Source organism: Zosterops lateralis, assembly GCF_965231275.1.
Source record: "Zosterops lateralis genome assembly, chromosome: 9".
In the NCBI taxonomy this organism is placed as follows: domain Eukaryota; kingdom Metazoa; phylum Chordata; class Aves; order Passeriformes; family Zosteropidae; genus Zosterops; species Zosterops lateralis.
The window spans coordinates 1,404,821-1,421,748 of NC_139769.1; the positions used below are offsets into that span (position 1 = coordinate 1,404,821).

Sequence of the window (16,928 nt, forward strand, 5' to 3'; positions counted from 1 at the left end):
TTAGGTTTATCAGTCAATAAAGTGCTCCTGCTGCTGCTGGGGCTGGAAATGTCCCAGGTGGCTCCTGCCCCTCTCCCACAGCCACAGCCCTGCCCCATGTCCCTCCTTCTGCAGGTGACAAAAATCCCGTCTGGAGGAATTTCCAGGCTTTAGCTCTGCCAGAAGGACAGAATGGATCGGGAAACTGCTGAGGCTCCCCAGGGACCCCTAATCCCCGACTGTTTATGGGATTTGGGATCCGGGCTGGCTCTGCAGACACATCCCAGGGATTTTAGGAATGCAAATGTCCGTGGAATTCACCTCCCACCCATCCCGAGCTCCCTGCACCGCCAGGGATGTGCCACCAGCTCACACCGGACTCGGGGCACCAGGGAAACCCTGCTGGCAGCTCCTTGGTGTCACATCCTTTTGTGTTTTATCCCTTAAAAGTTTTTCCCTTAAAGTTTTCCAGCTAATCCACGCTTGTGTCCCACCTCTGCTATTTGGGCTCCATCTCTTTGCACGAAAGTCTCTGAAATCCTTTGGAAGTGGCAGAAATCCCTTCTGCTTTTACATTTCCTCCTCTGTGTGTGATCCCCAGCACAGGGGATGTGCCCCCCTGCTCCCATCCCAGCTGGAATTGCTGTGGAGACCCTCCCCAGGTGGGGGAAGAGCAGCATCTCCAGCAGGACCATCCCAGGCCCATCAGCAGCTCCAGGGACCCCAGGGCGGTGTCCTGGGGCTGTGGTGGCCCGGCCACGGCTGGGGGTGACAGCAGGGGGTGGACGATGCCACCATCCCTTCTCTTCTCCTGCTCCATCCCTCCCTCCTCCTGCTCCATCCTTTTCTTCTCCCTCCTCCTGGCTCCATCCCCCTTCCCTCCTTTCTCCTGCCTCCATCCTTTCCTTCTCCCTTATCCTGGCTCCATCCCTGCCTACATCCCTTTCTTTTTTCCCGGCTCCATCACTTTCTTCATCCCTCTCTCCCTTTCTCCCAGCTCCATTCCTCCCTCCTCCATCCCTCTCTCCTTTCTCCCTCCTCCATCCTTTCCTTCTCCCTTATCCTGGCTCCATCCCTGCCTACATCCCTTTCTTTTTTCCCGGCTCCATCACTTTCTTCATCCCTCTCTCCCTTTCTCCCAGCTCCATTCCTCCCTCCTCCATCCCTCTCTCCTTTCTCCCTCCTCCATCCTTCCCTTCTCCCGGCTCCATCCCTCCCTCCCTTCCGTTTTCCCGGGCTCCATCCCTTCCGTTCTTCCTCCTGGCTCCATCCGTCCCTTCCTTCGCTTTTCTCGGGCTCCATCCCTCCCTTCTCCCGGTTCTATCCATCCCTCCTTCGCTGCCTTCTCCCGGCTCATCACTCCCTCCATCCCTTCCCTTCCTCTGCTCCATCCTTCCCTTCTCCTGCTCCATCCCTCCCCTTCTCCCGGCTCCATTTCTCTTTTCTCCATCCCTCCCTTCCTCCTCCCTGTTCCATCCCCGCAGCCGCCGGGGATTTGGAGAGCGCCCAAAGCCCTCGGGGGCGCGACCGCGCCGTGACCCCGCCGTGCTAATCACTGCTGCTGCTAATTGCAGCGTCCTCCTCCTCCTGGGGCGGCCTCTCTGCGACCTCCCCGGCACCCTGGGATCCCTCCTGGCCCTGCCAGCCTGTTCCCAACCTGCCGGGAACGGAGCCATGGAAATCTCAGCGCTGGATAAAGGCAGCGCCCAGCCCCGGCTCCAGCGGGTTTCCGGGAGGAGAAGATGCAGAGGAGCCTCATTCCCGGATAAATTATGGATGAAATCACACTCAGCTCGAGCTTCTGGCTGTCCCACAGCTCTGTGGATGGATGCCACCATCCCTGGGGACAGCAGGATGTCACTTCAGGGATGCTCATCCCTCTTTAGGGCTGTGCTCTGTGTGTCCCCTGCTCTCGGCCCCTCTTTGCAGCAGGAAAAGGCCGGCAGAGATAGCAGTGCCACCAGGGCCACCTGGATGTGTCCCCTTGGCAAGGGAAAGCTCCAAACAGAGATGGCAGTGCCATCAGGGTCACCTGGATGTGTCCCTTGGCAAGGGAAAGCTCCAAACAACTCCACCAGGACATAAAATAGCTCAGGAAAGCAAATCCAAACTGAATAAAAGGAAAAAGCTCAGAGCTTCTGCTACAGACACAGAACACCAAAGCAGAGCAGCAGGAGGGGACTCCCTGCTGCCTGTCCCCTGCTGTCCCCAGGACGTGGTGGCACAGGCTCCTCTGCCACAGCACTTGGGGACAGCCACCCCAAAGCCACAGCAACGGTGGCTGAGAACCAGGGAATTGCTTGGGTTGGAAAAGCCTTCTGAGATCATCAAATCCAACATTCCCAGCACTGCCAAAGCCACCTCATGTCCCCAAGTGCCACATCCACAGGGATTTTAAACCTTTTAAATCACCTGTGCCAGGGCTGGACAACCTTTCCAGGAAGGAATTGTCCCAAATATCCACCCTGAGCCTCCCCTGGCCCAGCCTGAGGCTGTTCCCTCTCCTCCTGTCCCTGTTCCCTGGGGGCAGATCCCAAATCCCCCCCGGCTGTCCCCTCCTGTCAGGGACTTGTGCAGAGCCACAAGGTCCCCCCTGAGCCTCCTTTTCTCCAGGCTGAGCCCCTTCCCAGCTCCCTCAGCCCCTCCTGGGGCTCCAGACCCTTCCCCAGCTCCCTCAGCCCCTCCTGGGGCTCCAGACCCTTCCCCAGCTCCCTCAGCCCCTCCTGGGGCTCCAGCCCCTTTCCTAACCCCCTCACACAGCATCCCCCACCAGATGTGGGCCGAATCCCCTGCCAGATGTTTCCTGGGAAGTGAAATCCCTGTGCTGCACCAGCCCCTGCACCTGCCCCAAGCACCAAAACATCAATGAAAATCGAATTTGCATCTCTAAGGAGCTCTAAGAGCACTTTGTGAGGAGATGAATCTGCTCCAACTCCGAGGAGTCGTTTTTGGTCCCCCAAAAAATCCACCAAACACTGAGAGAACTCTGCAGCAGCTCCCAGGAAATCCCACATTCTCTGGGTGTGCAGGACAAACAGCTGGAATGTGTTTGCTGCTCAAAACTCCATCCCAAAGATAACAACGGGCCTGGGATGCCCCAAATTCCTGCCTGTGCTGGCACAGGGGAGCAGCTCCCGCCTGCTGTGAACCACATTAAAATCTCATGAGCTCTGATCAACTTACGTGGAATCAGTGTCCTTTTCTTTCTTCCGTATGCCAAAGGCCTTCCTGGTACGTTTTTTCAATCCTGAGGGGGAGAGGAACACAAAGGGAAAGGCAATTTATTAATAGAACCCCTCAAATAAATCCCCCCAAATGTTCCTCGTTCCCTTGCAGGCTGCAATCCAGAAATGAGAAGGAAAAAGGGAAGAGCCAAAGCCAGGGGATCACAGAATTGAGGAGCTGCCAGGAGGTTTGTGTGGAGGGACATTTGTTTCTGCCATTTATTTGTTCATTTGACACTTATTAACTCCCTCCCAGTGTGTGGGACTGAGTTATTTCCCACTTCATATTCCACACTCAATGCTTGCCTCACAGTTATTATTTCTCACTTAATATTTGTCCCACAGTTAATATTTCCCAGTCAATATTTATTTCACAGTTAATGTTTCCCAGTTAATTGTTTCACAGTTAATATGTCCCAGTCAGGATTTGTTTCAGTTGTTATTTCCCAGTTAATGTTTATTTCACAGCTATTATTTCCCAGTCAGTATTTGTTTCCCAGTTAGTATTTCCCAGTCAACATTTATCTCACAGTTATTATTTCCCAGTTAATTGTTTCACAGTTAATATTTCCCAGTTATTATTTCCCACTCAATATTGGTTTCACAGTTATTATTTCCCAGTCAATATTTGTTTCCCAGTTAATATTAGTTTCACAGTTATTATTTCTCATTTAATATTTGTTTCCTAGTTATTATTTCCCAGTCAATATTTATTTCACAGTTATTTCCCAGTTTATATTTGTTCCCCAGTTAATATTTCTCACTTAATATTTGTTTCCCAGTTAATATTTCCCAGTTGTTTCCCAGTCAATATTTATTTCCCAGTTAATATTTCCCACTCAATATTTATTTCAGTTATTATTTCCCAGTTAACATGTTTCACAGTTAATATTTCCCAGTTATTATTTCCCACTCAGTATTTGTTTCACAGTTAATATTTCCCAGTTAATATTTCTTTCACATGTAATATTTCCCATTCAATATTTATTGCACAGTTAATATTTCCCAGTTAATTGTTTCACAGCTAATATTTGTTTCACAGTTACTATTTCCTAGTTAATTGTTTCATAGGTAATATTTCCCAGTTAATAATCCCAATATTTGTCCTAATAACTCCCTCCTTTCCCATGCTGTTTGTGGGCACTGATGAAAGGAGGAAAAACCCTCCTGGGTGTTAAAACTCAGTTTAAACCCTGATCTTGGTTGTGCTCAGCACTGGTTTTTATCTGCACAATGCCTGGGATCAAGGATTCTAGAGCCAGCTGGGAAATCCTGGAATTCCAGAGCCCCCAGGAGCAGCAGCCACTACCACCACAACCCTTGGAAAGCAGATGGAGCAGAGTGGGTTTCTCCAAGCTTTTCCCTCTTTTTGCAGAGTTCCAGGATGGTTTGGGGGATTTAAAAGCTTTTCCTGTTCCCCACAGGCAGGGACAGCTTCCCCTATCCCAAGTTTTCCACCCTGTAGGATCCATATATCCCATAAAACCAGCTGAACCCCACAGGATCATCCATCCTGCCCCATTCCTGGATGGCTCTGCTTTCCCAAATCCATCCTTTTCACCATCCCCACCAAGGCTCAGGCGAGTCCCTAAATACCAGAGGAATATTCCCATTAATCTCCCTGCTGGAAAATCCTCATCCTCCAAACAAGAAGGGCAGAAACCCCCAGGACTGAGCTGTTGTTTGGTCTCCTCTGAAGCAGAACCCAATCTGAAATTTGCTCAGCAGCTTGGTTATGTAAGAGTTCCATCTGCCTGGATTGAGGGGAAAACAGGGATATTTGGGAAAGGGAGAACAAAAAGGGGCTCTGCCTTTGGAGAGGGATGCTGAGAGCAGATCCCCCATAAAAATCCCACCCTGTTCACCCCAGTGACTTCCCCGAGGGTGACACCACAAAGGGACACAGCTCAGAGAGAGGACAGGGCTCAAGGCTGGGATTTCCCAGGATTAGGATTTCCCAGGAGCTCCCCTGCCACAGGAAAATTCCCCATCCAGAGGTGCAGGTTCTGAGCTGAGGGTTGGGATTTGCACCCTCTGCTCCTCAAGTCCCCTCTTGGGTGGTTTTAGGGCTGAAGCACCCAGAGACCTGTCCTGGCAAGACTCAGCCTTATAAAAAATTAATCAAATCTTTTCATAAAGATCACAGCCTTCCACCACAGAAATTCCATGTGGAATTCTCTGAACTGGAGGTTCTAGGACTGCCAGAACAAACCCAGGCTGAACCAACTCTGGTTTTAGTTCATCTCATTTCAAAGACACACAAAAAAGATCTCCAAATCCAGGGCATTATCCACCTCTAAAATCCCTTTTTCCTTCTATCTCTAAGAATTCCACCTGAGAAACATAATTTACTATTTAACACTGAAAAACTCTCTCTGTTTCATTTTTAAGAATGAAATCAAGGCCATTTTGGTATAAAAATCAGCACTTTTGGTCCTTTGAACACCCCAAAATTCTCAATTACTTCACCCTCTGCACCACAAAACCCCAGCCCCAGTCACCACCTTGCAGCAGCCACTGTTGCTTTTAATTTCGTCCAATTTTTTTCTGGGTAATTAATTAATGCTTTCCTAACATTCCAAAGGCCTCCCCTGCCCCTGCTCTGCAGCAGAGCTTGGAAGAAGCTCAGGGATAACCTGAGCCCTCCAACACAGCATTAATATTTCAGCTTCCCTCATTTCCAAGTGTAATCCCAGATCCTGTTCCAGGGAGGAGATCCTGGGGCAGCAGCACCCCAAGGCTGGTCCTGCACTGCCCTGAGAAGGGCTGTGGCACAAATCCACCAGGATCCAGCCACAAATCCAACACCTGGAAAGGTGGGAATGTTCACATGGAGAGGAGAAGGATCCAGGGAGAGCTCAGAGCCCTTGGCAGGGCCTGAAGGGGCTCCAGGAGAGCTGGAGAGGGACTGGGGACAAGGGATGGAGGGACAGGGAATGACTTCTCAATATCCCAAATAGGATTTTGGGAAGGAATTCCTGGCTGGGAGAGGCTGGGATGGAATTCCCAGATTTGCTGTGGCTGCCCCTGGATCCCTGGCAGTGTCCAAGGCCAGGTCAGAGCACCCTGGGACAGTGAGAGGTGTCTCTGCTCCTGGGATGAGCTTTAAGGTCCCTTCCAATGGAATAATTCCATGATTTTATGATTATAATCCTCCCCAGGCTTACAACAGTTCCTCCCTGTTGGAAAACAAAACAAAAAGAAAAGAGGAAAAAGGGATATTCCATCAGACTCTGCCAGAGCAGGACACTGCTGGCATTTTGCCTGTCGCCCTGAGGAAAGGAAATCCTTGAAAATCAAAGTGAGCAACAACAACCGTGGGTTTGGGTTTCATTAAAAAACACAAATGAATGCTGAAGAGTTTGGTCCTGATCAGAAATTTCAGCAGGAAGGCATTGAAGGAGTAACAGGATCAGTCCAGAAATGGGAATGAAGGATCTCCCTCCAGTGGAGAGAGGTGACCCCAAAATCTCATGGCTGATCCCAAATCCAGCCCCATTCCCAGCCTTAAATTCAGTCTCTGATGAGCTGAACTCTTCCCAAGGGGGGCTGAATTCACATCCAACCCCTTTCTTCCAACTCCCATTATGGATGGGAAGGAACCCCAGGAGGTTCTGGGGCCACCCCTGGCTTTGGGGCTGTGTCCCCCTGGCCCAGAGCAGGATCCAGCCCCACATTCCCAGTGGGATTTCAGCTCCCAGGACCTTCCCAGACCTTCCTCCCTTTGCCAGCTCCCCAAATATTCACAGGACTGGAGAATTCCAGAGCCCTGGAGCTAAATCCTGCTCCATGCACAGTGAGGGCTGGTTTGGAATCATGGAATTTTTAGGCTGGAAAAGCCCCCCAAGAACAAATCCAACCATCCCCAGCACTGACAAGGCCACCACTGTCCCCTGTCCCCAAGTGCCACATCCACAGGGCTGTTAAATCCCCCCAGGGATGAGGAACTCAGCACAGTGCCAGGGCTGGAAAACCCTTTCCATGAACAAATATTCCCAAAAATCCAATCCAAACCTCCCTGGCATTAAATACAGCCAGATATAAAACCCTCCATCACTCTGTGGGCAAAGCTCAGCTCAAATCACTCAGGTACCAAGGACAAGATTCCAAATGCAGAATATTCCCAGGATATTTGTGGGAATACCACAAAAAATACCACTCAAACCACAGAAATTACGGATATTCCACATTTAGATGGAATAAATGACACAGGGCAAGGCCTGAGGCCAAAGCAAAGCTCAGGACTGGGGAGAAAAACTCTCCTTAAAACCCAGTGCAGCACCAGCAGGATGTAACAAAATCCCAACAATCCCTACAGGGTTTCAGGAATGTTTCAGAATTCCAGCAGCAGGATGCATCCCAAACAAATCTCAGCAATCCCTGCAGGATTTCAGGAATATCCAGCAGCAGAAGGACACAAATCCCTCCTCAGAGGCTCCTTGGGAATCTCTCAGCTCCCATCTTCCCCCCGAGATCAGATTTGGACCCTGAGCACAGAGAACCCTGGGAGTGCAGGGACCAAGGGACAATCCTGAGGGACAGCCCTGAGGGACAATCCTGAGGGCCAGGGGGACAATCCCCAGGGCTGGGGGGTGCAACCCAAGGGGAACAATCCTGAGGACCAGGGGATAATCCCCAGGGACAATCCCCAGGGACAGGGCGGACAATCCTGAGGGCTGGGGGGGGCAACCTTGAAGGCCAGGGGGACAATCCCCAGGGCCAATCCAGGGGGACAATCCTGAGGACCAAGGGGGACAATCCCGAGGACCAAGGGGGACAATCCCTCCAGGATTAGCGGGGAAACAATCCCCAGGGCCTGGGGGGGACAATCCCCACAGACAATCCTGAGGGCTGGGGGGACAATCCCCAGAGACAATCCCAAGGGCTGTGAGGACAATCCTGAGGGACAATCCCCGGGGCCAGAGGGTGACAATCCCAAGGGACAATCCTGAGGGGCGGAGCGGGGGGCGGGAAATCCCCAGGGACAACCCCTAGAGACAATCCTGAGGGCTGTGGGGACAATCCTGAGGGACAATCCCCGGGGTCAGGAGGGGACAATCCCCAGAGACAATCCTGAGGGTTGGGGGGACAATCCTGAGGGACAATCCCCAGAGACAATCCTGAGGGCCAGCCGGGGACAATCCTGGGGGGAAAATCCTCAGGGTCAAGGCAACAACCCCGAGGGCAGATCCTGAGGGTTGGGGAGACAATCCCCAGTGACAATCCTGAGGGACAATCCCCAGGGCCAGGGGACAATCCCCAGGGACAATTCCAAGAGACAGTCCTGAGGGCCCAGGAGGGACAATCCCGAGGGCCGAGGGGACAATCCTGAGGGACAATCCTGAGGGGCTGGAGGGCCAATCCCGAGAGTCAGTCCTGAGGGCTGAGGGGACAATCCTGAGGGACAATCCCCAGGGCCAGAGGGCAACAATCCCCAGGGACAATCCTGAGGGCTGAGGGGACAATCCTGAGGGACAATCCCCGGGGCCAGAGGGCGCCAATCCCCAGGGACAATCCTGAGGGCTGAGGGGACAATCCTGAGGGACAATCTCCGGGGCCAGAGGGCGCCAATCCCCAGGGACAATCCTGAGGGCTGAGGGGACAATCCTGAGGGACAATCTCCGGGGCCAGAGGGCGCCAATCCCCAGGGACAATCCTGAGGGGCTGGAGGGACAATCCCGAGGGCTGAGGGGACAATCCTGAGGGACAATCTCCGGGGCCAGAGGGCGCCAATCCCCAGGGACAATCCTGAGGGCTGAGGGGACAATCCTGAGGGACAATCTCCGGGGCCAGAGGGCGCCAATCCCCAGGGACAATCCTGAGGGGCTGGAGGGACAATCCCGAGGGCTGAGGGGACAATCCTGAGGGGCTGGAGGGACAATCCTGAGGGGCTGGAGGGACAATCCTGAGGGGCTGGAGGGACAATCCCGAGGGGCTGGAGGGACAATCCTGAGGGGCTGGAGGGACAATCAGAGTCAGTCCTGAGGGCTGAGGGGACAATCCTGACGGACAATCCCCGGGGCCAGAGGGCGACAATCCTGAGGGCCGGAAAACAATCCCGAGGGGCAGGAGGGGGATTATTAGATATAAATCAATATAAGAAACCTATGTTGGTATCTTTCCCTCAAAAAAATAATAAATAAATAAATCCCACTGGAAACTTTTTTTTTTTCCCCCTCAAACCTTTGCCATTCCACCTGTCCCAGCCCTGTTTTCCCACTTCCATTCCCTCCCCTTCACCACACACATAAATATCAATTTGAAAATATATTATTATATATAAATCAATATAAGAAACCCATGTTGGTATTTTTCCCTCAAAAAATTAAAAATAAATAAATCCCACTGGAAGCTTTTTTCTTTTCTTCCTTAAGGCTTTGCCATTCCATCTCTTCCCAACCCGGTTTTCCAAAGGATCTCCACAAAATCCATCCCCTCCCTTTTACCACACACTGAAATATCAATTTGAAAATATATTAATATATATAAACTGATATTAAAAACCTCATGTTGGTATCTTTCCAAAAAAAAAAAAAAAAAAAAAAGCCCCACTGGAATTTTGGGAATTTTTTGGGAATTGTCCTTGACCCGGCAGGGTTGGAATGGGATGAACTTGAAGGTGATTCCAACCCAAACCATTCCAGGAATTTATTATTATTATTTATTAATTATGAATTTATTATTATTATTATTATTAACTCAAATAGCAGGGTGCACCTTTAACGATACCCATAAAACTAATATGATATAGTATTTTATATATTTATTTTATATATTTGTGAGGCTGCTTGAAATCCTGGATGCACCTGAAGCAAGGGCAGGCTGGGAAACCTCATCTTTCCTGCTCCAGCTTATCCCAAAATTCCTGCAATTTTTCACAAATTATTCCCAGCTTGAGGTTTTAAATTCCTGACCATGTGTAGGTGGAGAATTTTAAGATTTTTTTTTTTTTTACTCAATACATCACTTAAAAAAAATTAAACACAAATAACACCAAAAAATTAGAATTTAAACACAAATTAAAAAGTGCCAATTCCAGAAGTGCTTTTCCAAGGCTGGGCTGAGCAAGGAAAATTTCCCAGATGAAACAGGATTTAAAATTTGCTTTTAAACAATCTTATCATTGTCAGCACCAATTCAGTGTCAACTGGGAATTCCCCCATCCCAACCCCAAATCAAAACTTCCTGTCCAGGGGAGGAGACATTTGTAGGAGAAAGGCAGAAATTCCCATAGAACAGCCCCAAAAATCTCTGGCTCCAGGTATTAAAACTGAAAAAATTAAGAAAGAAATTAAAATGAAAAGATATTAAAAAAAAAATTTAAAAGGGAAAATTTAAAATTAAATGGAAAGTATAAAAGGAAAAACTGAAAATGGAAAAAAAAAAACATTAAAAAGGGGAAAAAATTAAAGAGGGGAAAAAAAACATTAAAGAGGGGAAAAAATCCCATTTAAAAGGGAAAAAATTAAATTTAAGGGGGAAAAAAATTAAAATTTTAAAACTCCCCAACACCTAAAGCTAAATTATTAAAAACTATTATTAAAAACTAAAAGTAAATCCATTTTTTGAGGATTTAAGGACAAAAGCCCAGCAGCTGGAAGCACTTCCAGCCTCGATCCTCTTTCATTCCCACAGGCAGAGCAGAAAACCCTTCGGAAGTGCCCAGGAACAGCCGCCTGCAACGGAATTTTGGTTCCAGACAAAGAGCTGAGCTCCTCAATGGCTGGCACAGCAAACAGGGCCACACTTTGTCCTCCTGGGAAAAGCTCCTTCCCTAAAAATCCACCTGCACGGCACTCAAGGATTTTTTTTTTTAAATTTTTTCTTTTTTTTTTTTCTCACAAATTTGGAGAAAAAAAAATCCCGCGCACGGCCTGGGGTTGGAGAAATGAGTTAAAAAATCGGCTGGAAGGGAAAATGGGAATGAGGCAAATCCCAGCCCCTCCCTGCCAAGGCAGATGGATCCTCACTGACAGGTTTGGAGCATCCAACACTTCCAGGTCACTGCTTTGGGGAGGAGCTCTGCATTCCCCTCCTGCCCAGTTTCTGCCCAAGAAATTCTTCCTTCGTGTTCTTCCTCTCCAATCCCAATAGCAGGTCAGGATTCCTGCCACAAATTCTGGAAAAATCCCATTTTCCTTTGTGTTCCTCCTTTCCTAACATTGTGGCAGAAATCCTGATCAATCTCTGGATAAATCCCATTTTCCTTCATATTTCTCCTCTCCCAACATTGGTCACGATTCCAGCCACAAATTTTGGCTAAATCCCATTTTCCTTCATATTTCTCCTCTCCCAATTTGGGTCAGGATTCCTGCCACAATCTCTGAATAAATCAAATTTTCCTTTATTTTCCTCCTCTCCCAACACGGGGTTGGGATTCTCACCACAGATTCGGGATAAATCCCATTTTCCCCTCATATTTCTCCTCTCCTAACATTGGGTTGGGATTCCCACCCAAATTCTGGATAAATCCCATTTTCCTTCATATTCCTCCTCTCCAATCCAAATATTGGGTTGTGATTCCTGCCACAAACTCCGGATAAATCCCATTTTACACCTCCAACAGCTCTGCGGGCTCAACATCAACATTTAGGGCAGGATTTCCATTCCAAATCCACATTTTTAACAGATAAAACCCCACCCTGGGGGAGGCTCAAGGTGAGCAGCACCTGACTTCACTTGGAATTTTTTTTTCCCCCAAAAATCCTGAAAACATGAGTGAAGCTGATGAATCACTCAGGAAATTCCTGCCTTGGCAGGAAAACCCAAATTCCTGTGTTTGGGCACCAATTCCAGGTGCCCAAGGGCACATTTTAAACTGGGCTCATCCCAAGGAGGAGTTCTGCCTTTTTTTCTTTTTTTTAGGTTTTGCCATATTTTTGGGGGGTTTCTCTTTTTTTCTCCCCCAGATTTTGCCCTTTTTTTTTTTTTTTTTTAGGTTTCTTCACTTTTTTCCCCCACCTTTTTTCCAAGACTTTTACTTCCAAGGCCTCATTTCCACAAAATTCTCCCCAAAACATCCCAAAACTCCTAAAGGACACCTTTGGCCTTGAGAGTGGTGGGAAGTCCTCAACCCTCAGCCCATCCTGAGATAAAAGAGGAGCCAAATCCCTGGATCAGGCTCAGCATTTCCTGGGCTGGGCATGGAAAAGAGAGAGAGAAAAAAAAATCTTCCCTATCCTAAAAAAGTCATTTTCTTTCCAGTTCTGCAGAAAATTCCAGCAGGTCTGGGAAAATCCACCTCAGAGGGCAAAGTTGGAGGTGCTGTACCAAGCCCTGGTTCTCCTTTGGATCTGAGCTCAGCCGTGGATTTCTGACCAAACACTGGGAAATTAAAGTCCTGATTCTGTGTTCTGGGAATTTTCTGGGATGGTTTTCCATCCATGCCTGAATTTTATCCTGTTTCCATCAAACCTGCTGGTGGCTTTCTCAAAGAAAAAGCCCAAATTCTCCTCCTCAAATCCCAAATCTCCCCAGACCATTTCCTTGCTGAGTCCTGCAGACAATACCGAGCACATTCAAGTGAAATTTACTGAGATGAGACCACCTGAAAATAAAGTCGATTTTCAACCACCAAAAAGGATTTTTTTGGATGTGCCATTGGCCCCTCTGGGCCCAGCAATCCAAAAACAGAGACCACCAGGGCTAAAAGATGATTCCAGAAAGATTTTCCCGGTTTGGATGTGACCAGAGAATCCCAGAGTGGTTTGGGTTGGGAGGGACCTTAAATCCCATCTCATCCCACCCCTGGTGTGGCTTGGACTCCTTCCACTATCCCTGGCTGCACACAACATTCCCATGGGAATTCCCTGAGTGACCAAACTTCCCAGCTTGAAGAGATTCAGAGAAATCCCCACTCTGGGGAGGTTTTCCCCCTTTTTGGGGTTTGGAGGAGCACAGGGAGCACCTCCAGGAAAAGCAGGGATAACCTTTGCCACAGGAACCACGTGTGCTCCCGTCTTCCCAACATCCCAGAGCTCCTCCCCGAGCAGCGATTCCCAAACTTCATTAAACCCTCCCAACGCCCTGGAGATCCAAGAGAGGATCCCAAAAGGAGTCAAACCCGTTCTGTGCCCGGATGTTCACCCCCACAATGTGCTCAGGGTGTTTCCGAGCCTTTCCCAATCCCAGGGAAGGGCCAAACCCCTCTCGTTCCACACCTGGGGGGGTTCAATCCCCATCCCAACCCTGCTCAGTGGAGCCAAGAACAACAAATCCATGGAATGTTCCTGCATCCCATCATCCCGCCCCTCCACGGGGGTGGAGGAATTTCCGCTGCTGGAGACACCTGTGACACCTTCAGTGGCTTCCAGCAGAGACTGGGCTCCAGAAATATCTCCCAAAATTGAGGTTTTTTGGGATATCTTTGGGATTTTTAGACATTCGTGAAAAAATAAACATTTTTCTCCCAGAAGAATGAAAAAATATTCCATATATTGAGCATAATGCCCATATCCAGCAAAAATCGCTCATCCTGCACCATTCCCAGTGAGGTGAATTCTCTTTTTTCCAAGGAAAAGGATTCAAAAAGAATCCATGAGCCACCTCCATCCTGCTGGCCACGGATGGCCTCAGGTCCTGCCTCCACTTCCAGCACTGTATCCAACACTTCAGCACCCAAAATGATTTAAATAATTAATTAAAGTAATAATTAAACCCCTTTAAGATGTTCACTGTGAGGACCTCTCCGTGTTTTGCCCAGGTTTAGAAGTTTCAGCCCCAATTAAACCCAGCTTGTTAAAAACCATTGAGTTAATTATATTAATATTCAATAAATCACCTCTGCAAGGGCCCAGAGTTCCAGTGGGATCTCAGGTTGAAGTTCCACTCTCCCACAAATCCAACCAATTTCCAACTATTGCAAAACTCCAAAAAAAAACCCCAAAACCCAGGAATTATTTCTCATTTTCCAACCTCTGTTCTAGGTTTGCATCGACCGCTTGGGGAACATTTCAAGCTGTTTAATAATTCCCTTTTTGTGATTAGTATTTAATATTTTTTTCCATGCATGACTGGGTCACGGAAGGTGATTCCACCTCTGCCAGAGCCCAATGCCCCAGCCCTGGATCCATCCCCAGTGTGGGGCTGGGCAGTGACCAAAACTCCTGCCAGGCCAAAATCCTCAAGAAATAAAACCAACCCAAAAAAAACCCCCAAATTACCCTCAAAAACCCAATTTACTCCCCCCAAGCAGCCTCAAAACCAAACCAATAACTCAAACCAAGGCCTACAACGAGACAACTTTAATTTATCCACACCAATTCCTATTTAAATGTTGGGATTTTAGGAGAAGCCAAGTTTTTAATGGCATTTTCCCCTGCCATGACCTGCTCCTGTCGTGGGATGGGTTTGATGTCATGGGCTAAAATTAAAACCTCTTCTGCTTGTGACTCTCATCAGCACCAGGGAAAGCAGGGAAGGCTTTTCCCACCATCTAAAGGACAACAAAACTCGTTTCCCTCACACCAAAGCATCCAAAACCCATTCCAGAAAAAGCCATTCCATGTGCCCACATGCAGCTGTGATGACACCTGAATTCCCCAAGGCAGGAAAATACCTTAAACTCATCAAAATTCCACAGATCCCCAGTGAATTTGGGCAGGGGGCAGCCCCAAAATTCAGGGATACTCCAGGAAACATCCCAATTTCTGCCTGTCATCCCAGGAAGATCCCTGGGTTGGAAGTGGCTCCACCAAACCAGGCCCTGCTGCTGCTGCTGCCACCAACGGGCCAGAAATCCCCCCAAAATTCAAGATATTTTGCTCTCGTCGGCCTTGGAGGATCCGTGCTGCTAAAATATCATTAAATCTGAGACATCCTTTGCCTGCACCCTGCTCCAGGAGGAATTAAAATGATAAATAATAAAGCAGAGCTTTACATACGGCCGAGACAGGCGACAGAGGATAAAATTCCTGTCATGCCCAGAGGCTTTTCCCACACAGGATCAGACACGGCTCCCTGAAGCATCCTGTGCCTGGAGCCCATATTCCCTCCTCATTCCCTTTTTTTTTTTTTTTTCATGCCAAGAAACCCCAATCCAACACCTCCTCCTTCCCTAGACCTGCATCTCCACGACATGGCAAGGAAAAATTAGTAAAAAAATAATCTCAAGTTCTAATTCCTTCATTTTCCCCACTGAAATGATGCTCATCCATCCAGGGAAAAACACCAAGAGCTGCACACCCCCAGCTTCATCCTCTGTGCAGCACGTCGGGATAAAAAAAAAAAATAAATTAATAAAATCCCAATTCCAGGATCCAAATCCCGACGCATCCAGCCGGCTCCGGGTTAGGAGGAAGCGGCAGCTCCGTGGAAAAACCGGGAATTCGCACAGCCCCGAGCTGCCTACACAGGGCCGGGGATGGAATTGCAAATAACCTGATGGGCTCGATATTATATCACCAGCCCGGCGGCTCGGCACAGCCTCCAATTGCCGGGGATTAGGAGGAGGGGAGGATCTGACTGAATCATTATTATTATTATTATTAACATTGCGATTATTTGATTTAGGAAAAGATCAACCTCCCCCCGTTCCAGGCAGGGGCTCGGCGCCTCCTCTTTTTCCCGAGCAGGGAGAAGGCGCCCGGCTCATCACCTACCTTCCATCATGGTGGCAGAATTGCATTCCTCACTTTCCCAAGGAGCCTGGAAAAAACACAGGAGAACGCGGTTCCCGCTCAGCAGCGCCCGGCTCCGGCTCTTCCCAGGCGGCGAGGAGGGAGAGGAGGATGAGGAGAGAGAAGAGGATGATGAGGAGGAGGAGGAGGAAGGAGCAGGAACGCCGCGGCTACGGGCAGGCCATGGATGCTGTGCGCCTGTATCACCTCCAGGATGGCATCGCGGAGGATGCTCGGAGAAAGGGAGGACGAGGCGGGCTCGGTGCCTCCCGCCCCGCACTCCTCACATGCGCGCTCGCTGCCGACACACCCCCCGGGAACACTCCAACCTATTTCCCAGATTTTTTTTTTTTTTTTTTTTTTTCTTCCCCTCGATTTTTTTTCCCACCCTCTCCCCCCCAAAAAAAAAAATAAAACCCAGAACCCCTGTCCGCACCTGGTGACGCACTTCCCCTCCCTTAATCCTATTGCGGCCAGCCCGGTTAATTCCCGGCCGCTGTCAGATTAGGAAACGTGCGGGGCTGGGAATAGAGAGGGGGGAAAAAAAAGGATCAATCCCGGCTGGAGAAGGCAGCGGAGCGCGGGGATGGAGCCGGGCCCTCCTTGCAGCCTCTCCCGCAGCCATCCCAGGGATAAATCAGGGATAAATCCATGGCTGACGTCACGGCGCCAGCAATTAGCCCCGAAAGGAGGATGCGGGAGAAAAAAAAATAAATTTCTTCTCCCCGACTGCTTCCAGCAGCGCCCGGGAATTAATCTCGCATGAAGGGAAAGCGGAGCGGGGAAACAAAAGAGGCCGAGGAAGCGGCGAGGGCGGGGGGGGGATGCGAGTGCTGGGGCCGGGCTGGGCTGTGTCCCTGCGGTGTCACCCTGTGTCCCCAGAGTGCCCATCCTGTGTCCCCAGAGTGGCCATCCTGTCCTCTCCCCATCCGCGATGTCACCCTGCCCTGTGTCCCCAGAGTGCCCATCCTGTGTCCCCAGAGTGGCCACCCTCTGTCCTCAGAGTGCCCACCCTACCCTGTGTCCCCATCGTTCCACCCTGTCCAGTGTCCCCCCCGCGATGTCACCCCTGTGTCCCCATAGTGCCCACCCTGCCCTGTGTCCCCAC

The 16,928-nt window shown here is 49.5% G+C and overlaps 1 protein-coding gene across 1 annotated transcript in view; it reads right to left on the reverse strand.

Annotated features, from left to right (window-relative positions):
- The window catches only part of SGIP1 (SH3GL interacting endocytic adaptor 1), a 52,719-nt gene extending 36,448 nt beyond the window's left edge, over window positions 1-16,271 (reverse strand). The window contains 3 exon segments of the mRNA XM_083867761.1: window positions 3,163-3,226; window positions 15,803-15,848; window positions 16,257-16,271. Of these exon segments, the coding sequence (XP_083723887.1) occupies window positions 3,163-3,226; window positions 15,803-15,812 (74 nt within the window). The 5' untranslated portion in view covers window positions 15,813-15,848; window positions 16,257-16,271.
- Between the last annotated feature and the right edge of the window lie 657 nt (window positions 16,272-16,928).